This window comes from Anopheles arabiensis, chromosome 2, assembly GCF_016920715.1.
Source record: "Anopheles arabiensis isolate DONGOLA chromosome 2, AaraD3, whole genome shotgun sequence".
NCBI classification, from domain to species: domain Eukaryota; kingdom Metazoa; phylum Arthropoda; class Insecta; order Diptera; family Culicidae; genus Anopheles; species Anopheles arabiensis.
In genome coordinates this window covers 47,500,538-47,528,077 of record NC_053517.1, presented here as the reverse complement: position 1 = coordinate 47,528,077, position 27,540 = coordinate 47,500,538, and the positions used below count along the sequence as shown (strand labels likewise).

Sequence of the window (27,540 nt, the reverse complement as noted above, 5' to 3'; positions counted from 1 at the left end):
GACTGTATCTTTGAAATGGTTTTCGCATTCTCTTTCGTTGAGACTATAACTTGAATTGTGAAGTTCGTCTATCTTCCAAAATCGTTCTATTTGTTCTTCAATGGTGGGATGCATGGTTACTACGTGACATGTAACTTCGTTTTGATTTTTGGATGGAATGTTGCCGGTCATAATCCATCCAAACACAGTTTCAACAAGTTGGTTGTTGTTTGGTAATTTTTGTCTTCCTGGACCTAGCAATGAATAAAAATGTCCTGCCCCAATGATCATGTCAATGCGCCCTGGTGTGCTGAAGTGAGGATCAGCAAGTTGATATGAAGCAGGTACATTCCAAAAATGAGCTGGTACTGGTGTAATTGGTGTGTCACTAGCAACCTTTTTCAAAACTAGAAAGTTCATTGTTGTTGCGAAATTATTTATTCGCGATTGTACTTCCGCTTGTATTTGATACCTTGCGCTTGTTTTTGTACCATCAACTCCGACAATGGAAACGTTAACATTTTTTCGAGTTAAATGTAACTGCTGACACAATCTTTCACTAATTGCGTTTGGCTGTGAACCATTGTCCAATAAGGCTCGTGCAAAATGTTTTTGGCCATATTTGTCGACCACTTGTAGTAGTACAGTTGCGAGAAGCACGTTTTGGGGACTGTGCTCAGAACTAATTGTATGCAAAGTTGCCATGATATTTGATTCAGATGTGGTGCTTTCTGATTCAGGGTTATTATTTGTTTGCGTTTCATAGTGTAAAATAGAATGATGCTTCCTTTTACAAATTCGGCAAGAGTACTTAGAAGGGCATTGTTGAAAGAAATGTCCACTTCTCAAGCAATTGATACAAAGTTTGTTTCGTGATACAAACTCTTGACGCGCCTTACATGGCATAGCGATAAAGGATTGACACTGATGCAACGTGTGACCATCTTTTTTGCATGCAGGACAAGTGTGTGTGTTGTCCTGTTTCACACTAATTGTGTTAGTGCTCATTTTCTTGGAAAATTTATGGTTAGGTATACCCATTTTCGAATGAGATGTGGTTGGGCGGTTGCCTGTCTGCAACGCTAATGCTTCAATTGTTTGAGCTCTTTTCAACAAGAAGTTTGTCATATTTGGATGAGTTGGCTGGATGTCTTGGGAATTGTGTTCTTCCCATGCTTGTAATGTTGCTTTATCCAATTTGGTAGCAAGAAGTTCCACAAAAATTGTGCTGTTGTCAGGAATGCTCTCCTCTAATTGTTTTAAGATATCGATGTGTAGCTGAAATTGGTTAGCCAATTGTCGCAAGTCTGGGGCGTGACTATTGGTTAGCTTTGGAAGCTCGAACAATGCACGTGTGTGCATTTTACGAAGATGTACTTTATTGGAATATCGATTCAAAAGAGCTTTCCAAGCCACCTGATAGTTTTCTGCTGTTATAGGAATTGGTTGTATTATTCCGGCAGCTTCCCTTTTGAGGGACGCACGCAAGTAATGAAATTTTTGGATGTTGGAAATTTCTTCAGAATTATGAACAAGTGAAACAAAGGTGTCATAAAAGGATAGCCACTCTGTGAGCTCACCACAAAATTCAGGTAATGAAATGATAGGTAGTTTAACACTTACGTTTGCTGGGCGGGTAACCTCTTCTTTTACCTGATCTGCTGTTTCCGGAATGTAGCTTGTTAACGCGGCCTTTGTTTCGAAGTAAAGCTCCTCTGCTTGTGACAATAACGCTTCGTTTTCGCTGGTAGCATTCTCGGAATCGTCCCATTCCTCGCAGTCTTCCTGCACCATTTGGAAACATTCCCAAATTTTCGACAACCGATCAAGTCGGTCGGGTATTTGCTGTTGTTGTTGAGGAGTATAGTCTTTTGCAAACTGCGCAAGCCGCTGCATAGACACAATGAGGCTTTGCCGTTTGGCTTGCCGTGACTTAAGCTTGTCTGCTTTTGTCATTTTTAATGTTCACTGAGCAAACACGGTTGCTTGAGAGAAAAAAAATCACTTTACTTTGTTAGTACAACGCGCACTGCACGGTTAGTAAGAATTGTTGAAAACACAGGCTTTGATGCGAAGTTTCGTAGAATTGTATGCGATGCAAATGGCATGCACTTGTAGCGACCAGAGCGCCATCTGGTGCGCACACCTAGAACTACCGACAGAAAATGTTTAACGGGCTAGTTAGGCAGGGACTGCACACAAAGCTAGAGCAGGACAAACAGTGGTAGCATGCTGCACCGCAGCTATAAAAACGGTGGCTTGCTCCATACACGCTCTCTCTCGTCCTAAACGTTTCCACATCGACACGCGCATATCCGTCCGGTTTACCCAACACTTCTTCTCCGGCAACTCTCGAACGAACAACACTAATTTTCGCGTCTCTCCCGAACTCACCGTTCCGCGGCTTAAAAGAAAAAAAATAAATCGAATTCTACCAAAAACGTAGTTCGCAAAGCGTGTTGCGTGTCTCTTTAAAAAATTAGGGACCACTTTTGTGGCGCCCCTAAAACTGGTGACCCCGACGTGATCCGCAACCGACGCCGCGAATTCGTACGTGAGTGTGTGTGTGTACAACGCATCGCAAACTTGTACCGCGTTGAACGTGTTAAAACGTGCCACCGGCATCGGAGATCGACGCAGAGAAGACAACGCGTGTGTGTGTGTGCCTACGACCGGGAGTGCTACCAGCGTTAGAGGTACCGGCAACGCGGCTGGCCTCCTCCCCCCTTTCCCTGCAAAGTGCGCAACGAGCGCCCTTTCATCATTCACAGGACGTTGAGTGCGGGCCGACGAAAAAACGCAGCAACGCCGTGTTAGTGCGCCCGTAGCTACACGGAACGTTCCTGCATTCAGCGAACAAAAGAACCCCCCGCACACACGCGCGCCGCCTCGAAGCGAGACAAGCGCGCACACACCATCATCGGCGCATCAGAAATTTTCCATCGAGCTTTCGACGGCTGACGCAATCGACGCAATTCTTGGAAGCGGATCGACGACAATCTCCGCTGGTGGTCTGCTTGACGCCGGTCACCGCCTCGCAAGCTGTTTCTACACCTCGTGCTACTGGGAATTTTCCGTTTGTGTGTGCTTCCATCTACGGGTGCGATCAAGAAGGAAGACACCTACGTCGAGTTGCGCACGCAAATTATCCAGCCGTAGCAGTAGTGACACATCGCCGCCATCACGATTTTTTCGCTCAAAGGCGAACCCGCTTGGATCCAGCCGACAAGAAAGACGACGCCGCCATTTTGTCTACACAATTCCGCCGTATGTGAGAAGACACCATTTGCTGCTCGCGAAAAAGGACGACGCACACCATCATGCGAACCGACGCACTTCATCGTTCTCATCTCTACCCGTGTATGAACGGGGAGACAACCAGGAGTGTTCGCGTCATCATCACCGCTTAACACCATAGACGAGAGAGCCGCTGCCGCCATCATCGTGTTCGCGTGGATCTACCCGACCGGGAGGGCCGCTGACAGCAGGCCCCGCGAAGACGCCACTACGCACGCCGTCACCACGACAACGATCATGCGTCATCATCATCGTGCTATTAAGGTAAGATCCACCCTTTTACGACTAACTGCGAACATTCTGCAGCGATAAAAATGATGTGCTACCCCAACGTCAATGGGAAACCGCCGCCGACCGCCGACCATGCGGTACCTCGCAACCGACCGATAACCGACCTTGCATCCGGACCGCCGAAGACGACTACCTTCCAGTCCGCGCCAGGCACCCAAGCTTTCTATTAGCTTTCGAACAACCTACCGACCACTACCTATTCGGTCAGGAGGCGTTAACTGCCGGTCTCTTTGCTCGTGCCACCATGGACCGCAATGAGGCAGTACGCAACCGACTTCCTCACCACGAACCATCGAAAACTCTCGACGATTAGTATCAACGGAAAATGATCGCCTTGCCACGTTTCTTCGTCGCTACCGATGCCGACACCTAAGCGATTAATCGAATCGATACCGAATCTGCCGCACAGCGGCCCGACAGAAAGCGCTACACGCTACGTATGCCGAACTCGAAGCAGAATCCCCACATCGACCGCTACTCGAACCCTAAAGCGAGATCCTTCGCCCAACCGATGACACTACGATTCGTTTGGCAGGACCGTAAGGGGGAACAGGATTCGTCTGCTTTCCTGCTCATCCACTTGCCCAGACATCATCGGGTACTTTTTCGCTCAGCCAGGGTAACCGCTACCGACCAGCACCAATCTGCTTACCTGCTGACCCGAACGATATCAAACCGAAACGTATCGACACTTGTTTCAACGTTCCTACAGGAAACCGTCTGGCACTTTGACCGATTGGAATAGTTGCTCGCCCATAGCAACATATCATTCGACCGTCGCCGCAACAAACGTATCACGCTTCATACCAAGCACTTACACAAATTTTCGAAGTCGTTTCAGATCTTTGTAACGGACAGCTACGCTAATCTCCGTCAACCGCCTGAAACCAACCCAAACAACGAACGACCACGACCATATCGGCCTCGTGACACCGTCACTCGATCGCCCGCCGATGACCGGACGCGCACATAACTCCGATGTCCCAACTGCCATCGCCCGAACAACCGTTGACGAGCCGGCAAAACACGACTTCGATGTCTCCGCCGTCGACACCGACCTGAACGCCGAAAGCCCGAAAGTGCACTTAATCGATTTCGCATGCACCGTCGCTACCTGCAGCTACGTCGACCGCCAGCAGCATCGACCGCCAGCTGCACCAACCGCCAGCTGCACCCCACCACCACCTATCCTACGACATATGGAATCGATCGTATCGACCGGTGTTACCAGGGCTCAACGGAAACTCGCCTTCCTCTACGATACCAGTAACACCGCTCTAGGAGGGGAATCCTGTAGCGACCAGAGCGCCATCTGGTGCGCACACCTAGAACTACCGACAGAAAATGTTTAACGGGCTAGTTAGGCAGGGACTGCACACAAAGCTAGAGCAGGACAAACAGTGGTAGCATGCTGCACCGCAGCTATAAAAACGGTGGCTTGCTCCATACACGCTCTCTCTCGTCCTAAACGTTTCCACATCGACACGCGCATATCCGTCCGGTTTACCCAACACTTCTTCTCCGGCAACTCTCGAACGAACAACACTAATTTTCGCGTCTCTCCCGAACTCACCGTTCCGCGGCTTAAAAGAAAAAAAATAAATCGAATTCTACCAAAAACGTAGTTCGCAAAGCGTGTTGCGTGTCTCTTTAAAAAATTAGGGACCACTTTTGTGGCGCCCCTAAACACTAAACAATGTGCCTTGAACACCCAGGTTGTGAGGCACCCTTTGTACTCGGAGGAGGTACACAAAATTTTGCGAAATGCACAGACAATTATTGATTGTCTTGCGAAGAATATGCGCCGCGAGATAGCGCACCAAGGATAATGCGCATGGATCACACGAATTGTGAAGCGCCTTTTGTACACTGAGTGGTACACGATTATTCGCGAGCACACACACACACTGTGTGTCGCTTGTGAAGCGCTACGTACCGCGAATGAGTTTGAGAATGACGCGCACAGAACACACACTTTGTGGTACGCGTTTTGTACACTGAGTGGTACACAATTATTCGCGAGCGCACACATACACACTATGTGTCGCTTTGAGAAGCGCTACGCGCCGCGAATGAGTTTGAAAATGACGCGCACAGAACACACACTTTGTGGTACGCGTTTTGTACCGTGGGTGGTACACGAGTATTCGCGAGCGCACACATACACACTATGTGTCGCTTTGAGAAGCGCTACGCGCCGCGAATGAGTTTGAGAATGACGCGCACAGAACACACACTTTGTGGTACGCGTTTTGTACCCTGGATGGTACACAATTATTCGCGAACGCACACATACACACTATGTGCCGTTTGTGAAACGCTACGTGCCGCGAATAAGTTTGAGAATGACGCGCACAGAACACACACTTTGTGGTACGCGTTTTGTACCGTGGGTGGTACACGAGTATTCGCGAGCGCACACATACACACTATGTGTCGCTTTGAGAAGCGCTACGCGCCGCGAATGAGTTTGAGAATGACGCGCACAGAACACACACTTTGTGGTACGCGTTTTGTACCCTGGATGGTACACAATTATTCGCGAACGCACACATACACACTATGTGCCGTTTGTGAAACGCTACGTGCCGCGAATAAACTTAAACGACCGCGAATGAAACAAACCGGTGTACAACTTTACACTTGCAACACACACGGTGGCCACAGAACGCACACAATTTTTTAGGATATCTAATCCTGGTTTGTCGGCACCAAAATGTTTGGTACGGAACCCTACGTTGTGTTTTGTATTTTTTTTTTTTTTTTTTTTGAAGATGTTCTTAATAAAGAATCGGTGGCTCTGAAAAGAGCCGATGGTGTGCTTTTTCGTGGTACCAAGCTGGGTGGTTTGCTTGGAGTTCTGTGCCACTTGTGTGTGCCAAGGAGTTGCTGGTGAGATGAGCGAAGCGTGTTGCTTGCCGAGGATTTGAAATGACAAGAGTGAGAATTTGGCTTTTGCCGCTTTATTTATACTGCATTTTTTTTAATGGTGTGCGTGAAGACGAAACGATCGATGACCCGTCGAACAATTTGTAGCGATCCGCGAAAGTAGTGATGTGCTACAATCGGGACAATAGTAGTGATGTGCTACAATCGGGAACGAACAGTACTTGTAGTATTAAAGTCTAAAGTCGGGGGTGAATTGTTTCAAACCAAAACGCAGCACTAGAACAAACCAAGGACCCACACAAGCTTTAGGTGCCTCTAGGGTATAAAGTGCCAGCAAAGTCATGTTTTTTTGCTGCATCCGGTTGATTAACTTTGAACGATTCTCTTTCTGGTTCGGTTTTATTTGAACGCGTTACGCCATCTTGCATTATGCTACACTACATACACACGGCTCTGCTCGCTAGCGATGAGCAGACTAAAGCGGACGGCTGGGGAGCGGGAGAAACTTTGCCTTCGCGGAACACAACATTTCCGCAGCAGCAACTTTACCCTTCTCGGAAAGGAGCTTTTGGGCGAAAAACAGTTCGCACGTTCAACTAGCGCGCGTGGTGGTCGTAACCTTTTCTTCCTATGTAGATTTTATGCGGTGGCGGAACTATGAAATTTCCTCGAACAAGTTGCTCTTGTTGCCTCAGTGTGTGTGTGTGTGTGTGTGTGTGTGTGTGTGTGTGTGTGTGTGTGAGTGTATGAGCAAAACTTTAAGCACGTTGGGGGCATTAATTTCAATCGCTTCATCTTTAAAACACAACGCACCCACCCTCCCCACAGGGATGTGAATTTTAATGTGGTTTAAAATGCGCTCTCTCAATGGCTTTAACGGAAATAAATTGTACAGTTTCTATCACCACCGCAAAAACACTCATGTGTAGATAAAACTATCCACCAACGGTGGGTGATTGCGTGACAAACAATACCTCCATCCACAACACTTGTGGTTTGGTGCATTGTATTCATGCAAATTCGCAAACTCCAAACAGCAGTGTAGTATGATTAGTAGAAATGTCAATTTCAACATCCGCTGTATCTTATCTCGTTAAACCGGAAAATTGCACTCCATTTAAACTTCATCTCCAACTCCGGGCAACTTATCTTAGGAACGCTCGCATCACACGCTCACTAGCGTCGGCACACCGCGTGGGACCGCTTGGCGGTTCAAATTTCGGTCTCCTGAAGGCAAGTGTAGTTTCGGGCAGTAAATTGCGGAAATGCTTACGTCCCACCCGTCGTCTCATAAACTGCAGCCCGTCTTTGCTTTTGATAAATCATGCCAGGGACCATCTTTACCAGGCTGCTCCAGGTAGAACCCGAGAGCTGGTTAAAAGCCACACAACACACTCATTTGTCTTTCGTTGTCGCTCGAGTGGATGTCAAGCTGGATCCTCTATCCAGTGCACCAACTTCCTCAGACCAGCGTCCTCAACGGAGAAGGGGAATGAACCGGTAGCGAACCAAACAATGTATCGCACATGCAAAGAAAACCTCCCCAAAACCGGTAGAAGTATATCGTTGTCCGTGATGGGCGGTGATGTTGTTGACCGAAACCAGACAAACTACTGCTCTTGGTGTGTTCCTGCTGTTGCTGCCAATCTGCCGAGATCAGAAGCTAACAGGCACTTGGTTAGTAAAAGAATGGAGGTAGGGAAACACCATCAAGGGGAGAAAAGTTTCCACACAAACACACACGTCATTCGGCGCAGACTTGAATGAAAGTGGGAACTCCGAAAAAGCAACCAGAATCCGTCACGTGTGGTGACAGTGTAGAATGAGTGAGCTTGATTGTGATTTTTTGGAGTTCTTTATTAAATCTTCCACGTGCTGACGCGATGGGCATAAAACATACCAACACAGAAGCAAACAGCGAAAAACAAACTACACAACGGACATATTTTACGAGGAGATTTTGGTTGAATTGAGAGCATAAATAGAAAGCTGAATATGTCCCGAACATGTGCAATTGCAAGGACTCCTAATTTTTGTTGCTACTCGCTAGAGAGATTAAATTAACAAGCTAACAGCCTCCCGTTTTAGCTGCTAGATATTGCACAAATCTTGCAGTGATAAAAACGAGGAAAATATAAGATAGGTTATAATAAGCGTCGCATAACTTCTAATAATGTGGCACAAATAAAACGAACAGCTTCAACAAGCGGTGGGAGCTCGATTTAATAATGCTGAAATCGCCCCGGGATCGCCCACCGTGACCACTAGCCCAAAAACCCACCCGTTGACCTCAAATCCGATCTCACCCGTACGATGCGATTCTAGCTCCAGGGGGCGGCGGCCGCACTGTTTTACTGTCCCTGCGGTAAGGAACACTTCAGCAAACAGGCAAGAAAGCAATACCACACAAACTCTTTCGAGAGCGGTTCCGTCTCGTTTTCCCAACACAAGCGGCTGGAGAAAAGCTAGAAATCCTATTAAAAGTCCTGGCAAGGAAATGGACGACACTGTAACCGGCATCGTGCGCCGTGGTTTGTCAACTGGAAACTCCAGCCAAAGACAAAGCTCGCACGATGCTGTACTGCAATGTTTGCGTGGTGAAAACCGCAGCCCATCAGAGGGATCAAAAGCAAACCGCAGCGAAAGCTTCGACCGTCATGCCGCTGCTGCCTTATGAAGACCGTCGCTTCAAACGACGCTACATCAACGCTCGAGCCCTCTGTCCGTCCAGCCGTGATGATCCATGATCGACTGATGGTATGAAAAGCAAAACTTTACTGCAAACTAATTTCCGGTTTCAGTCGTAATGAACGCATTCGCAGTTATTGAGGGGCTACGACGAATCGTGAATGGTTCGCAACCGACAGCATGTTATCTTTGAGCGGGTGCCTGTAGCAAACTTTCTCTCGATGCGTACCGATACGTCTACAGCGACATAGCAAATTTAATATGGAAGCCCTTTTGCTGTTTGGCTTCACTTCCCCAAAAATCTACCATTGATTACGTCGGCCAGGTCAAGCGTAACCAATCTCGCGCTCGATCTACGCGCGTCGTCGGATTTGGCGCGTTGTCAACCATCACCATGCATGACAAGGGGCACGGCGTTATTCTCATTCTTTCTGGGGCTTCGCTAGCCAACTGACCCACGTTTTGGGGTAAAGAAGACCCCACCCCAGGCTTAAGACGCACGAGTGACACAAACATGACCGCGACAGAAAATGGAGGGAAGCATGGTCCATAATTCATGCTAATTGCTGGTTGTACATTTTAATAAATAAATAAATTATCCGTCTCTCGCGCTCTCCATTGTGCTTCCCACAACAACTGTGCTATATGTGTCTCCGTGTAAGTGTGTGTGTGTGTGTGTGTGTGTGTGTGTGTGTGTGTGTGTGTGTGTGTGTGTGTGTGTGTGTGTGTGTGTGTGTGTGTGTGTGTGTGTGTGTGTGTGTGTGTGTGTGTGTGTGTGTGTGTGTGAATGCGTAGCTTTGGTGCGCAGACCCTGCAACAACCGCAGCCGGAACCGGCACCCGGGCAACTTTCATCCCCGGCCATGCGCGGTCGACCGCGACGGAAGTAATCTCGGGCTAGAGCTGTGAAGAGGTGGGGGAGGGAAGGGGGCGATATTCGTTGCCTTTTCCTTCCCTGTCCGGATGGCACCATTTTTACTTCACTGCGGCTGATTTCCGGTCCAGTCTGCTGGTGCAAGTCCGCTGCATAATGTCATTTAAGCCCGCTAATGGGCAAACTATGTAAAGCGACGTCAAGGAGCCGTGAAGTTAGTGTGTGTGCGTGTGCGGGGAAACAACTTTCGCCACCGTTTTTGTACCTTTCTAACCCGAACTGGTCGTAGTTTTGCAATAAAAATGCATCTATTTCGATCACCTTTGCGAGCAGTTTTGGGGTAGCGTTGCTTTAAACTTGTTTAACGCTTACCGGAGCCCCACAAACACATCTCACACCGAGTAACCAGTCACCACTTTCCCACCACCAGCGTGTGTGTGTTCATTGCGGGGGGATACGCGGTCCACTGGGAAACTTTTATTAAAAATGAATAATTAAGCGTTCGTGAAAAACGCAACCACTACCGCCAGAGTTGGCCCAGAGCTCTGGTACTCAAACAGGGACTTTTAACAATGCCCAGAAAAGGTGTATGCCAGCGCGCCCATACACCGGCATTCAAACAACCCTGAGCGGAATTCACTCCCGTAACACACACACACACTGTATCCGTAAGAAAAGGGGGTGTGTGACTGGGTAAACAGGCGAGAGAACTGGGAAAGGAAAGTTTTCCCCAGGGAATTTGAATTTCAAATACGCTCAACCGATCACTAGGCCGGCTTTTATGGTTCACAATTTGACCACGGACACAAACAGATACCACAAAAAATTGTACACACATACACACAATTCGCTAATGAACGCTCCACAGTAGATGAAACACGTCGATGAAAAGACATTGAGGTCGTTATGCTATTTTGTGTTGTTCCGTTCATTGGCGTTCCTTTTTGCCGCGACTCATCCCGGCGTACAAAATGGGCCGCACTCGCTTCACGTAATAGCCATTAAATCGGTTACAATCGGGGGTTTCATTCGCTCATTCCTTCAAAACAGAAACAATGCCCTCCGGGGAGCGCCTAGCGCCGCACCAAACAATTGGGGTTGGTGAAAAGTTTTCCCGTGGCTTTCGGTTGTTGCGTTTCTCTCCGTTTCGCTCGTCGCGGTCGCTTCATCTTTACGGATCACTGCTTACCAAAGCACTGGTTTGGGCTCGGCGAGCGAGACAGCGCCGGCCGGGGGATGGGTTCATTTAATCTGCTCCCGAAAATGCCTGCGGGAAAATGAAGCTCCTCGAGACCGGTGTCCGCTCACTTGGTGGGCGAGAGGAAATGGAGCGCTGGGACAGTTGTTATTAATTACGGTACTCAGCGCTTCGCAACGTCCCTCCCAACACTACCACCGTTCTAAAATAAGCCCGATGAGGTGTCATGCCTTCGGTTCGAACCGGCCCTGGCTGGTGATGTCGGGAAGATACACTTCATTATATTTAAATTTAATTACTATGTGCGCTGTATCTCGGCAATTGCCCTGCCCGCGGTCGGCAGTGATCTTTGCGGTTTCTGTCCGTCCCATCGCTGCGACAGCATATCAGCTTACCCGCCTGGGCTGGGAAGGTTGTTATTTGGCGTCCGAGCGAATCCCGCGGCAGCACGCCCCACGCCGCTGTGCAGCTCCAACTGTTGTGTACAAATCTAATTTGTATCTCACCTTATCTATCCACGCACACCAGCTACTGCCACCGTGGGATGCGTCCAAGCAGGGCGTGCTGTCATTTAAATTTCGCACAAACGAGCCAAACGGATTAATAATCCTCAACACAATGACCCGGGCCCCGAAGGTAGGTTGAAGCAATGACTGCGTGTGGCCGTGTGTGTGTGTGTGTATTCATTGTTACCTTTCCGCTGGCAGAGTAACTTCTTCGCGGTCGAGCTGCTGAACGGGCACATCTACATCCATATGGATCTCGGATCGGGAGCGGTCAAGGTGCGTGCGTCGCGACGTCGCGTGGATGACGGCGTCTGGCACGAGCTGTCACTGCGTCGCAATGGCCGCGACGGCAAGGTCGGCGTTGACGGGCAGTGGAATGAGTTCCGGACGCCGGGCGAAGCGTCCCAGATGCAGCTGGACAGTCCGATGTATATTGGCGGCATTGGGCCACCGTACGCCGAGATCTACATTCCACCGGCGATCTGGACGGCGACACTGCGCCAGGGTTTTGTCGGCTGTTTGCGAGACCTAACGCTTTCGAGCAAGCCGGTGGATATAGCGCACATTGCACGGCAGCAGGACTCAGGTAAGTGTGTGTGTGTGTTTATGCTTATATGATCCAGCTAAGTAAGCTCTGTGCATCGTCTAAGACAACAATTTAATCATTTTCGAAAAATATGAGCTATATTCTAAGAGCATTCATAGACATAAATCATTACCCTCATCCCTATCCATTTTCCCCCACAGCTGCCATCAAACCGTCCTGTCACGTGATAGCTAATCAGTGCGGTGGACAGGTTTCACCATGCCAGAACGGTGGCCAGTGTACCGAGGGCTGGAACCGTCCGCTCTGCGACTGCTCGGCCACCCTTTTCACCGGACCGACGTGTGGTCGCGAGTCGGCAACGCTCGCCTTCAACGGATCGCAACATATGGCCGTATGGATCGGAGGCACACAGGGTAGCCGCACCCAGACGGAGGAGCTGGTCATACGCTTCAAGACATCGCGACCCGCAGGTTTGCTGCTGCTTACCAGCGCCGAGTCCAGCTCGTCCGATCGGCTAGAGATCGGGCTGGTAGCTGGCCGTGTTCGGGCTAATGTGCGGCTAGGAGATCGCGAAAAGGTGCTCTTTGTGACCCTCACTGATCATTTACTCCCTACAATCGTCACTGATTTTCGTAACACTACGCTAACCTCGCTTGGGCACACTGCCCGGTTTTCTCTCCCTTTCGCTCTTTTACGCGTCCCGTCTACTTCACAGAACTTACTCGCTGGTCTGACCGTGCTTAACGACAACAACTGGCACACGGTGAGATTCTCTCGCCGTGCGTCCAATTTGCGGCTGCAAGTTGACGGGACACAGCCCGTCAGGGGTATGTTATGTATGTATCAACAGCACCATTACTTTTTTGCCCTATTACGTGTCGTGACGTGTCGTTTCTCTTTCTTGAATTGAGACGAATCGAAAACTGTATTGCGAAAAGTTCCATGTTTTTGCTACCCATATTCGAACGATCCGATGAACCCAAAGCCAAAGCAGTCAAAAAGTCAAACGAGATTTTAACGAACGAGAAGCAACGACCAATTGCTGTAGCAGCTAGCAGGACGTATCTAAAAAACTAACTGTAACCCGTACGCTAATACGCCGTGTTACGTGTATTAACGCCATCCAGCCATTCCCGCCCTATCAGCTCTCCGAACCGGTTTCATTCATCCTACTGCCACCAACACACCTCCCACCACCTACTTCCAACAACATCATCAACAACAATAACAGCAGGTTCACGTGTGACAGGGCTTGTACAATTTGCCACCCTTGTAATTGCATGACTCAAACCAGCTTGCGTCTGGTGGTACGAAATCAACCAAAAGAAAAGACAACGACCAGAACGACCAAGACATATACCATCAACCATCTACCACGTTCCCCCTCGGACGATCCAATTGGCATCGGTTGAGTCACAGTCATTCATCCATTTCCCTGCTGCGCCTTCACACGTTGGAATTCATGGAATAATGATTTCATTAGTTTGCCTTCTCATTCATATCCTTCATCTTGCTTTCATTTCTTCTAATTATTGAGACATGGAAGCGCTTTCGAGAAAATGTCGGACAATTGGTTACGAAAGATTGGAATTGGATTATTGGTTACTGGTTTACAATTGGTTTACATTGATTCGAAATATGAACAAAAAGTACGACCTACTCATGGCTATTGAGTGAGAACCAAGTTTCCTGGATTGAACTATGATGGTCGTCTTAGGATAGCCAAAACGCGTTCGTCTTAAGGATATCTTAAAAATTCCTTTCTCCTTCTCAATTTTTAACGGAATTGAATATCCTTTCTTTTGGTGTGCAATAAGCCAAATTCTGATAGAAATTTATTGAAATATAGCAGAAAGTTCCAAAATTTCACGTTCAATTTCACTGGGCATCTAACGCAGACTTTAGATTACAACCATGCAAAAGGCTGGTTCTGATAAGTCAATGTCAATTTCAGCAAGTGCTGCTTTCTGTTTGACTTACTAAATGTTATCCATACAACTGGAGTTAAATAGATGATAGATTTCTAATTCAACTCTTCAGTCGAACCAACTGTAACCTATTCCCAAAACATAGTCAGTGGCACAAGACTAATACATCGCTTAACGTGCATGGACAACCTTACCATAACTTGTCCACAAGGCAGTTGTAGGAATTACGAATAAAGGAAAAACACTCACTCACACACATACACAAAATAATCAAACATAATCTTATAAAGCGAAATTAGCAGGAAAATTGCTTTTTGATGGTTTTATTTTTCCGCCTCAAAACAGCAACAATAACGGCGTATGTTTTTTTTCTCTTTCCCCATCGTTGACGTTCAAAATCGGTGGGAGTGCACTACTCTTTGACCCGCCAACGCTGCCGGCCATTTTCCCATGCCATCGTGGGTGCAAGAAGCTACACTGTAAAACACCGCCCACCTTCGGTATCCTTATTTCCCTCGCGACTCGGTTGGGCATCATTAAAATGTGCTTAAGGGCAGACATCTCGCTAGTCGCTGCGAGACGAACTCTTTCCGTTAGGAACGCGAGTGGGGAAGAGATTAATCCTAGCACACAATATGCCGACACGAATCGTAGCAGCGTCAACGTGCCCTGTTTGTGTGCTACTTTGTGTGGTATCGCTTTTTTCTTGTTCTTTTTTTTTTGCTCGACTTTAGCATACTTTCCCTTCAACTCGCGATTCCAGACGGTGAGCCGCATTGGAGTTGGGCCGCCAACTTTACGGTTCGATACTTTACGAATAAACCGCATCGATTTTCTCATTCGAAGAAAATGCAATGAAGCTTGAGAATTTTCTTAATCAAAACATCCAACGCGGGACACAACCATGATGGCTCGCGCTACAGCAGGCTAACCGGTGCTGGATGTTTTGCCCTGCTGCTGTATAATATGCAACATCCGGAACCGACCTATTTGTTGAGAACAGGCAGCAACAATCTAGCGGCCCTTTTGCCAAAATACCAAACATAGCACATAACTTACATAATACCTTGTTGGCTCCGGTTGGCCACCCGTCCGTTCACACTGCCCGGGCAAAGTTTAGCACGCCTTGCAATACCTTGCGGTGCTGGCAACCGGAGCCGACAGCTAGCTCGCCGAGCGCATAGCATTCTAGGTGACGTTAAAATTAATTAAATCGTTTGACCTGTTCCGGCGGTGTTTTTGGGTGGCTTTATTGAAGCTATAAAAATAGTTTTCTTCCCTTCCGGTGGCTGGCGGAGCGGTACATTTATGCTTAGCGTCGGGGGATGTCACCCAGATTTGAGCAAAGGATCGGTTAGGATTTTGAGCTTAAGAAGCGAAGTAACACGTTACTTTACCATCTTAATTGCTCTTTCATTCGCTTAATTTCGCATCCTGCTGGCGAAAGGGATGGGGGTTGTTCGCCTACCCGCAAAACAACAGCCAATCAGAACGAACATTCGAAGAAATGGCCAGTTTTAGCTCGTAATAACATTACACAGCCAGGCCGGAAAGTGAAACTGAGTGCATCAATTAGCCTCGGATGATTAGCGCGAGGAGTTGGTGGCCCATTCACATCGCCCACTTCCTCGACGGCAATTGTCACTAATTAAAACATGTCGGTTTGCATCCATCCATCGGCGATTCAATTAAATGTCAGACCCATTTGCCGCACAGTTTACGGGCGACAGCCAGATTTTATGCTCCCCCGTGCCGTGCTGTCGATTGCGGGCTAAAGTGACGTGATTCAAGCACCTAACCCAATGGTCCCAGGTGACAAACCGAACCGGTGAGGTGAGTGGTTAGTTGCGTTGCACATTCATCGAGCCTGCAAAAAGCATGCTCTACAAATCACTGCCAGCGAGATACCAGGAAGGATCAGACAGAGAGAAAGAGAGAACATTGGGAAAGGTCAGAAGAGTTCGCCTGCACGTGACACGATTTCCAGTGCGCACCATGCGCTTATCGTGATCTCCATTATCTTCGATTTCAATTGCAGATAGTGTGAAACTCAGCTGCCCGAGGTGGGCGGGTAGCTGAGCACACATTACCATTTGCTCCTGCCCATTGTGCCGCATGAATGCATAGTAATGCGCCTCGCTGCGCCCATCTTCTTGCCCCATTACAGCGCAGCGCAGATAATCATGTAACACGGGCTACGCTGGGCTGTGGTTTGCCGAATCGCCATCCACATAATGTGAGCCCCGGTTCGCATGTGCGCAGATGCACTCCGGCTGCATACATACCGCAATGACACGAGGAAATGTGGTAACGCACCGTCACGAGCGGAAGTTGCTGTATTTTGTGTATGCTTTCCCTGGGATGGCATCGAATTTAATAAAATGTATGACGGCATGTATGATTACATTTGTGCAATGGATTAAACTTCCACGGGCGGGGATTAATTTCAAGTGATGTGTGTAATACAATCAGAATGGGATAGCTACAAATAATTCAATAACTATAATGGTTTAACTTTAACCTAACCTGTAAAATATAAAAGTTTTCAGTAAAAAGTTGATACATTTTGTTATTAATTAAAATTGCGTAGATGTTTTCGAACACAAAGCATATATTTCTGGAAGTAATGTAAGTTTTCGAATAAATTCGCCTTATCGATGGAGACGCATGGTCGTTTAAGCTCATAGCTAAGCCGATGGCAACGATAAATTAAATTTCGAAACCTCTTCCTTGGGAGTAATCGAATGATCTGCAGCAATTATGATTCACCGATACCATCCGCTTGGAGGAGTTTTTGCTTTGCTGCGGCGGAACACAGGTCCGATGAAAAATAACACCAAAAATAATTGCCCATTATGTCGGTACATTTGTTGTGCAATTAACACACACAGACAAGCTCCGTGACAGAGTGCGCCGGGAGAACGGTGCTGGTTGGATGCTCTGCTTGATTTATCGCTAGCGGAGACCCGAACCGGAATTGTATTCCGAGCAGATAGTCACTCCTCCATGCATGCGTGTGTACGTATGAATTGGTGGATCGATCGTTCATCATTAAGCTGAAAATTGATTCATTGCGATTGGTCTTGTTGTCGTACACTTGAAACACTGAAATGTGGAGAGAACAGGAGGATAGGAGGGAGGAATGAGATCGTGAGTTGTTTTTTTTACGTTCTCTGTCTCTTTTTGCTGTACATTATGCAATAAATAATCTACCCATAGCAACACGACAAGGTAATGACATGTGATTATACGCACACTCGAGCATATTTTCAATTGTCATCCCTTGGCCGCTGAAAACTGCAACCGTTGCTATTATAGTTTTTTTCAATAACAGCTAGCGTAATCCAATCCAATTTTCATTTGTAGTAACCATTTCCTCCCCGCTGACCAATCCGGTTCGAGCAATCAAGCTGAATGTCTAACACGTCTACCGGTATGACGTAGATGGAAAATTACTATCGATTGAGCGTGGACAGTGCAATCGAACAGTTTTGGTTCAGGTTCAATTTGTGACATCAACTTTTCAACCCATTTTGCCCTTTTCTCTACTCATCACAGCGTTTCGTTTCGCCCCATGGTTTGAGCCCTTTTTTGCATACTCCCTCTTCCATATGACACGATCCATCCCACTGCCACCTAAAACCCATCACAATGCATTCATTCACTAAAGTACTGGTATTTCATGCTGCAGGGTTTTGATATTCGATACATTTATCCTACTTGGTTATCAAAACACGCTGACGCCTAGGTGTGATAAAGCTCGCTCAACAACAGCAAAATAACAACACAACCCATCGACTGCGTGTGTGTGTATTTGTTGTATTGGATAAGACTAAAACAACAACAACAAAATCCTACAAAAATTGGCATCAAAAAGGAGCAATGTATGAAGCTGGTTTGCAGCATTGGAAGTTTTGTTGTTTGCGTAAAGCTAAACATTCAAACCAAACAGCTCGACGGACATGCCGTGTAAATACATATATTCGAGCACGGGTCGTGTCTTTTCATTTTTATTCAATTCCGGTAAACGACGCAAACGTACGCGGCGCGTTCAAAATTAATCGAACGTCAGGGCGCTATTTTATGTGCACCAAACTTTTTCCGTTTCCTTATTAACTAGTTACTTTCGTTGGTTTGTGTTAGTATTTCTGGTCTTTATTTCCTTTCTTTATCGGTTGTCTATTGCTGGCTACTAACGGCGATGATAATTACTATTATTATGACTAGCTCTCTGATAACCCTTTATCACCAATATGTATTGCATTACCCTTCACACGTTCGTTATAAAGCAACAAATTGCCACAGTTCACGTTATGCTCCAACCACAAAGCACACGCACAAACACCCACCATATCTCCACAACTGCCTTCTACCCTCGAACGACCTTTAGATAACAGCAAAGGGTTTGTGTAAGGGCACATTCTTTAACACTCTTCTTTCTCTTGCTCTCTCAGTTTGCTTTTTCCTTTGTTGACTTGAACTTTTTCTCGGAATGTCGCACACATGATTGTATTTGCAAAATGTCCACCCCAGCAACAAGCGCACTCAGGGCGATTGATAAAACATTAATTACATTGTTGCTTTCTTCAATATGTTTATCATTCTTAAATATTCTATTTGAACCATGTTTTGGCACCAGCAACAGCAAACCAATGCATTTCAAGTATTATACTCTACATCCCGTATTCCATTTACTATTATTTGTAGTTAGGTAGCGTAGCCAGAGCACATCAAACTTTTCACAGAAAACTTGTGTGAAGCTCAACAAAATATATTCCTTTTCAGTAATGTACGAGGATTGAATATCCCAAAATTCCAAGTTTCCTTAAATAAGTGATCAGGTCTTATTCACGAATATTCAAATTCAACAACTTTGACAGTAGTTAAGCTCAAACAGGACATTATTTAATCAGAACAAAAGACATTTAATAACAAAGCATTGAAAGTAAATATTGACCTTCCTTCCTAGAGCACGTAAATTCCAGCGTGGAATGGTACAAAGGGTTGACCCCTTTCTATCCTGTTGTTTTAAGGTCATTCCTGCCGTGGCACCAATGTTTGCGGTATGAATGACCAATTATTGGCACGGCACAGACAACCTTCAGGCGTAGTAGTAACCTTCGGGACCAGTAACGAGCCCGTGTTCGCTACCAAGGTTTTGCCTCATTCACATTTTTCCTTGAATTACTCCCTACCGCCCCTTTATAAGTGGGACGGTTGCGTGCTTGGGCGCAAGCTTTGCAGCACAGTTTACAAAATTTGTTCCATTTCCCTTGCACCAACATCATTAGTCGAGTGCTTGCCGTTCTCCACTGAACGATGAAGCTTGCATAAAAAATTTATTGTTTCACACGAAACCAAATTGTTGTTCACTGTCGCCTGTAATGAGACCATCGAATACGGTATAAGGTATACTTTTTGCAATGCATGTTTCACGAAAATTCCTTATCACAACAAACTTTCAAAATATCTCATAGATTTAGTATGTGTTACACAATGTTCAAAGTAAATGATAGATTTGATTGTATTCCTACAGAGCAAGTAAAACGAATCCTCGTAAAATGATAACTTATTTTCTCCAATGTACTTAGAAAAGAAACCGCACCAATCACAAACAAGCACCACACAATACAGGATTACACAACCCGCCACAAAACAAACACCACCAAAGAATTCCTTTCAACACACACCCACACACACACATCACTTCAACTTGAATGAAAGTGCACCTTTCAGATACAGAATGGCAATCACCAGTCAACCTCACTTTTTGTAATCGGCTTGAACCGGCTGACCTGTGTTATTGCACCATTTATTTTCCTTTTCTGTTGCATATCATACGATACGTTCTCTTTGATTCATAGTTTTTATCATTGTCAATTTCACTCGTTTCCTTTTTTTCTTCTTTTGTTTCATTTCGGATTCCCATTTTCAATTAGTCCGTTGTTACTCATTTTGTTATTTCGGTTATCCTGCCTCCTAGTTCATGCTCTAGCGTGCCGATGCACTTAATCTGCGCACACGTAGCGATCTGCGGATGACCACCGACTGACACTAATGCTCGTCAAAAAAAACCCTTCACACCCTTTGCTTTGCCTGGCCGGAGTGTGTATGTGTGTGTGTATGTAAAACGAAACACATGCATTCCAGTTCGCAAAACGAATGCGCTCCAACCAGATCCGAATTTGACGCTCAATCGATGCACTTTGCAATTTAGTTTCCCTTTTTTGTTTTCTGTTCAATGTACCTGTCTGTATAAGTGTGTGTGTGTGTGTCTGTTTCGGTGTATTTCCTTTTGGTAAAATACCCCGTTAAAAGGCTGCCGTGTTGTGCGCTATTTGTTCGATTCGTGCTGCACGTGCGCCTAAATGTATGCAACCGGCCGTATAAAAATAGAAACAATAACGATGCAATATCGAAATCGAACACAACACTGTATTGTGCCTTGCCGATTTGTCTATCGTGTCTATCGGTTTTTTTTGTACTCTTTGGTTTTAGGACTAGCCTTTGCCACCCCACCGCACACCACAGCGCACACCGTTTTGCAACACCCTCCCTTTCCCACCCTGCCGTTTGGTCCTTTTCCCACGTTTGCGTGTGTTTGCGCACCTTCGTGCTTATCGACACATTTTTCCTTCGTCTTCAAGCGCACCTTAGCCTGGTTTACTCCCCTCTCTGTCTATCTTTCTATCCATATTCGCCGTCCTGTTCTTTCCGCTACAGGGCACGCGATTAGCCGCTTCCCCCGGCGTATACAGTACGATTTGATAGATTTTCCTTATGATGCTTTTGTTTCGTAGATCAATCAGTCACACGCACACACATACACGGGCTTGCTCCTTCTGTTTTGGTACCTTGTTCCACACCACAACGCAAATGTATTGCATATCATCCGTATGTTTCCGTACTGTCTGCTCTGTTGGCACCGTTGGCACATGCAAAGGACACATCTGACCTCTCTAACTGCGCGTCACCTCATACACTAGACTGCACCTTCCCATCCCATAGCACCTTCACCGTTCGGCTCACCAACCATCTACGTGCCGATAATCATTCCCTCCTAACCGGTCGCGCTTGTTTTGTTTTTTTTTTTTTTTGCGAACCGTGTGTGTTGGTATCGGCACTAGCAAGTATTAGTCGTAAAGAAAAGTGCAACAGCAACAGTTTCATACACTGGCAACACGGGCACTCTGCGTGATATGCAACTGACCGTTCGAATCGAAACCCAAATCATCAATGCGATTGATCGTGCACAACCTCGTGTTATTGAAAGTTCTTTTTGTCACGTATTTTCGATCCGTCGACACCAATTCATTCTTCATGCTTGGTTTGATGGTAGCAACTGTAGCGCAGTTAAATGTGTAATGTTAGCTTTAATATCGATTATGAGCATGATTTATGATTTTTTTTCACAAATTTTTGTTTTACTCCTTTTTTTAGTTTTACTCCTTAATTTTCCGCACAAGAACACTTTGTTTGGCTATATTTTCAGCAGCAATTTAGCCATTTTCGTTTACCCTTTTTTATTTTTTATCCCACCCGACATTAAAAGAGTCCTTCCCATAGCATGTTTTGTGCGGATACTGAATCTTACCTCCCAACCACGAAACCATCCCAACAGCATGCGTCGTCGGTCGCCCTTTGCTTATCATTTCGTTACGTGATCATTTCTTGCATTCAATAACCTTAGAACGCATTAGAATAGACGCAATGGCTAGGAACTGAGAACGCTCCGTTTCGCTTTCCCTTAGGGACACACTATACTATATGACGTTCATCGTGTTGGAACTTGTCTTAGCCAGCAAAATGCAAAATCTCCCATTGTCCCCGCTCCCCTTTTCATACCCCATTTTGCATCATTCAAACCACCCTGCCTGCGCGCGATTACAATGTTTTAGGTTATATAGCGGTTACTTTGATTTTTGAATGCATTTCTATTTCTATACAACTATATATATATACGTATATGTTACCACTAGAACGCCTTACAAGCTCCCCCTCCGCCCACCACCCCTTCACTGTCCTCTGCCTACATTCCACCCTGCCTTCCTGTTGGTCACTTTTTTGGATATGTTACGTAGTTCCAGGGGAGGGCAACAATTACTTAGCTATCTTCGTTTTCCCTCCCCTCGGAGCAGGCTGCCAAGCGGACCAAGTGGGCGCTATTTTACTGGAACATTTCGCTTCGATTTTTTTCTTTCTCATTCCCGCATCCGTGTGCTGGATGGTTTGTACTTTGCTGCTCGCACCCTTAGCTGAAGCGATCCTCGGCCGACACAGCACGCTGGAAGTCAAATCGATACACCTCGGTGGGCTGTTTCATGCGGAGGAAGAGATCCAGATGACGGCGGCAATGCCTAACTTCGTGGGCCAGCTGCAAGGATTCGTGTACAACGGGCATCGGTAGGTTGCTGCGGTGGTGAACCGATCGGATGCCGTTCATGATCGAGATCGTGTTTTCCGCCCACCTTCTTACTTGCAGATACATCGATCTGGTGAAATCGCTCGGCCCAGAGCTTTCCTCTCTGCCAACGACTACGTTCAAGCTGACCGCACGGTTCGTAAATTCACCACCCGGGTCACCGTACCTGCCGGCAACGTTCCGTTCGAAGCATTCGTACGTCGGGCTACCGATCCTGAAGGCATACTCTTCCGTGTTTGTCGATTTCCGCTTCAAAACGCTCGAGCCGAACGGTCTGCTCTTCTACAACGGTGGCAAACGGTCCGACTTTGTGGCGGTCGAGCTGGTGAACGGGCACATCCACTACGTGTTCGACATGGGCGATGGGCCGATTACGCTGCGCGACAAGGCCCGCATCCACATGAACGACAACCGGTGGCATTCGGTGAGCATCCGGCGACCCGGACCCAAAACACACACCCTTGCAGTGGATGAATCGATCGAGATCTACACGGCCAGCGGCAACAATATGCATCTCGAGCTGGAAGGCATCCTTTACGTCGGGGGCGTGTTCAAGGATATGTACTCGCGACTGCCCTCCAGCATTGCGTCTCGATCCGGCTTCGAGGGATGCATCGCGTCGGTAGATCTTGCCGACACGTCACCCAGCCTGACGGAGGACGCCGTTGTGCCGAGCTCGCTGGTGGTTTCCGGTTGCGAGGGTCCGACCAAGTGCAGCCAGAATGCCTGCGCCAATCGGGGCGTCTGCGTGCAACAGTGGAACGCGTACGCGTGTGAATGTGATATGACTTCCTTCACCGGGCCTACATGCTATGATGGTAGGGTTCTTGAGACATTGTGGATAGAAGCAATTGCAATTCCAATTTTCATTTATTTACAGAATCAATATCGTACGAGTTCGGAAACAATAAAGGCCTCATCCAGTACAATTTCCCACCGGGACGCCAGCCTGACACGGAGGAGGACAGCATTGCGCTCGGTTTCGTGACCACCAAGTCGGACGCAGTGCTGTTGCGCATCGAAAGCTCGACGACACAGGACTACATCGAGATGGAAATCGTAAGTTTCAGAGCCCGTTTTTAGCAGCTTTAGTATAATTGTGTCAAGCAATGCGTTTGTAACACAATTGATAGCTCATGGTATAGGTTTAGGCTCGACTCAAACGCGAAGTGGCAAGAATTGGATTAAGAATCAATGCGACGAAGACAAAGTACCTGCTTGCCAGAGACTCAGGCCATTTGGGAAGCATTGTATTAGTTGACGACGACAGTCTCGAGTTAATAAAGGAGTTTTGCTATCTTGAGACGGTCGTTGCTTCCGACAACGACATCAGCAGCGAAATTCAGAGACCCATTGTCCAGAGGAATCTATGGGCTTCACCGACTGCTGAGATCCAGAAGATTTCGAGACCGCACGAAATGTGAGGTATATCGCACATTGATTCGCCCGGTGGTCCTCTACGGACACGTATTCTGGACTATCTGAGCGAAGGATGCAAACGCTCTGGGCGTGTTTGAAGGACGCATCGTTCGGACCATCTTTGGAGTGTTCGAGCATGGAACATCCTGGAGAACGATTGTTGACCGGGCCATGTCACATCGACGTGCTCTATCGTGAGCAGGGCAACAAGAGAGATAGAGAGAGAGAGAAAGAGAGAGAGTTTAATTCTACACAGATACGCAAATTACGAGTAGAATCAAAATCTAACATTTCCTAACAACCATGTCCATGTTCCAAGAGGGACACGACAAAACACAGATCAGGACATCAAGATTGTTCGTTATCAGCACACAAGATGATCATTTCGAACCATACATAAGCTTATGGCAATTGCAAGCGTGTGTTTGCCTATCTGCATACCACTCTAGATCAAATACGTCATTAGGGTTTATGACATTAGATGTAAAGTACATACATCTTTTCAAATAACACTACTCTTGTCCTAATTTATCGCTTTGCTCTCTTTTCATGAAACATTTTTACAAAAATAATAACCATTTCACTCATAATACGTTTGCTCTTTTCCGTCAGGTGGAAGGAAATGTGTTTACCGTGTACAACGTGGGCACCCAGGACCTGCCACTCGGTGAGGTAGCAGTCAAGGTGAACGACAACAACTACCATATCGTACGGTTCACGCGCACTGGAGCGAACGCTACGCTGCAGATCGACGACTACAACGTCCAGACGGTGTCATCGATCGGTATTGATGCAATCGTGCAAGGAATCCCCCCTGAACGGTCCGTTCTGATCATTTTCTTTTTTCCACCCTTTCGACCCGCAGGCCACCAGTCGACCGTGTTTACATCGATGGCCAACATACAGGTCGGTGGCAAGATCGCACGCAACGGACGTTCGCGTATCGAGAGACCCTTCAGCGGGGTGATCGCCGGCCTGTCCGTCAATCGGCTGCGCGTGCTCGATCTGGCCGCGGAGCGCGATCCGCACATCAACGTTCGGGGCGATGTACAATTGGTAACTGGCGTTTTAGATAGAAATGACCAAAGAATGCAGCAGGTTAGAATTTTTAAACGAAAAGCAATTTTCTATCTCGAAAGCCGCTCTTTCTCTCTCTCTCTCTTTTTATCTTTCTGTATCTCTATATTTATCTCTTTGATTATCTCTCTCTATACGTTTTATTCTGTTTGTCCTGTGGTTAAACCGATGCGCCGTTTTACGTTTGTTTGTTTGAAGTTTCGTTGTTCCGTTGCGTTGGTGCCTGTTTTTTATATGCCCGTTGGTTTGTGGTTGATTTTGTTTTGTTTGTTTGTTTGTTTGTGTACAAAACATTACTCAAGTATTGTTCATGAACGTTTACGTTGCGATGAAAGTGTGCTACAAAATGAAACCAAATACTCTTGCTGGCTCAGTTTGGCCAATTGGTATTGATAAGGATCAAATGCTAATGATTTTGTGCACCGCATACTTGCATCGCAATGCACACGTAGTGCTTTATTGCGTTCGTTAGTTAATATATATTGCGCTGTAACGAGCTGTATTTGCATTGTTCTCTGTGGACAAGGATAAAAAGAGCATAACTAAACAGAGATTAAATATTTGTTTTCGTCACGTGTTTCACGGTTCGCTGTGCAGCTCGTTTACTTTTTGTATCAAAAACGACAGCGAACAACGTTATATAAATTGGTACTTCTTTTTATTGTTTGTACATCTCCATTAGCCGTATTTCACTTTCATTGATTTACGAAACGCACCTCTAAGTTTGACTAAATGCCGCACAACTTATTCCATGTATCGTGTTTGTTTAGCAGTGTCGTGTACATCGTCCGCACATTCGCACAATTCGTTTTCCTATATTGTTCAATCTACAATCCGAGTAGCTCGATACTGTCTCGAGCTGTACAAATTATAGAGAAAGAAAACGAACGAAAAAACGGGATTTATTTGTGAATCATTTAAAAAAGTACATCGCTACACCGCATACAATAATACTGCCAAGGCCTTACGTTGCTTCTGTTCTAACATCTGTTTCGTTGATATCGAGTTAATCTGTTGTTGTTTGATTTACAACCCGATTGCTTTCTTTATTTTTATGCGCCCACTCTCCCGCCCCAACTAACGGTTGTTTGGTTTTTGTTCTATAACCTCCCGATGTTATTATGTTATATAAACAACAAAAAAAAATGCAAAAACTGCAAAAACAATTGAGAACTGTTTACTCAACTGTATCCTTTCCTTCTACTTCAACACAGGAGCACCAAGCAATAGTATCCGTTCCCAAACAGAGATAAAGAATAGCTAAACAATTTGCCAAAATGCCAAACGAAAGCAAAGAGTGCAGAGAACGCCCGAATCGGTTGCAACGCTCTGCACGATTGTTTTTCTTTTTATAATTTATTCAACCAGCTGCAATCGAAATATGTCCCCGTCCCATCGATCATTACCCCAACCCCGTGTCCGTTCGTGTGTTTTTTCTTTCCATCCCGATCTCACCTCGGGACTCTGATCCTTCCGATCAAACGCATACAAACGCAGACGCACACAGGCATTCGCAAACTCAAGTACACAAAACACACACGCAGCATTAATGAAACGACATACATTGCCGCAGTAACAGTTTTACAGAGAACACAAAACAGTTCGTCACATTACAGTTCGTTTCGATCCTTGAACCTCTGCGGGTTCATTGATTCGTCCCACGCCGCTTCCCATTCCGCCCGACCGTCATTCATATACCATATGTTCTATACTATTACCTTATTACCGCTCTAGCACGTAGCTAATGCCGTCCGTTTTCATTAGTGGCTTCCTTTTAGTACGCACAGTAATCGCAATCCCACTGCACCTATTAGCCGTTATCCATCATGCACAAATCCGCATACAAACACAAACACACGTGTACACAATACACATACAGCTACACCAACACACATGCACCGTGTCATACAGATTGCGCACATCCCGCGCTCCCATTTGCTCCATCGCTAATCCATGCACCACGCTTCTGCAGAGGGCGTGAGCTGACCGTAAGAATTAAACTGAAGAACTCTTCCGATCATTTCAAGACCCCGGCCAGCGGCTACCCAGGAGTGATGGACGATCTGATCTTCAGCGGAGCCGGCTCCGGTTGCCGCGGTGACGATGAGGACGAATGTACGCCCCCGTTCGAGAACGGATCCGGCGATGATCTGATCACACCGGTGTACGTGCCGCCGACCAAGCAAACGGCCACCACGTCCTCCGGTGGCGGCAAGGATGGAGCCAGCGGGCGAGCAAGGGGTAAGGCAGGCGAGAAACTGTGCGATGACGAGGACTGTCTGCATGGATCCGGCAGCGGCGAGGTGACGGAGGTGTTCACAACTTCCACCGCAAGAAGCTCTGGTAGGTACTAGAAATGCTCATTGATATTGTTTACATTATAGCGACTTCGATTGCGCTTGTACTGTATCATCAAAATCAGGTAT

At 46.6% G+C, this 27,540-nt stretch overlaps 1 protein-coding gene across 10 annotated transcripts in view; it reads left to right on the top strand.

The window, feature by feature from the left end:
• LOC120897923 (neurexin-1) overlaps positions 1 to 27,540 on the top strand; it is a 95,638-nt gene that overhangs the window by 62,159 nt on the left and 5,939 nt on the right. For 5 of the 10 annotated variants that reach the window (XM_040303130.1, XM_040303131.1, XM_040303128.1 and 2 more), the window contains 10 exons: positions 11,744 to 11,851; positions 11,923 to 12,307; positions 12,469 to 12,845; positions 12,984 to 13,104; positions 22,452 to 22,599; positions 22,679 to 23,436; positions 23,499 to 23,677; positions 24,650 to 24,821; positions 24,903 to 25,135; positions 27,121 to 27,457. In XM_040303130.1, coding sequence (XP_040159064.1) covers positions 11,744 to 11,851; positions 11,923 to 12,307; positions 12,469 to 12,845; positions 12,984 to 13,104; positions 22,452 to 22,599; positions 22,679 to 23,436; positions 23,499 to 23,677; positions 24,650 to 24,821; positions 24,903 to 25,135; positions 27,121 to 27,457 — 2,818 coding nt within the window. The remainder of the gene's footprint in view (positions 1 to 11,743; positions 11,852 to 11,922; positions 12,308 to 12,468; positions 12,846 to 12,983; positions 13,105 to 22,451; positions 22,600 to 22,678; positions 23,437 to 23,498; positions 23,678 to 24,649; positions 24,822 to 24,902; positions 25,136 to 27,120; positions 27,458 to 27,540) is intronic. The other 5 variants (XM_040303135.1, XM_040303132.1, XM_040303137.1 and 2 more) reach the window with 5 other exon arrangements.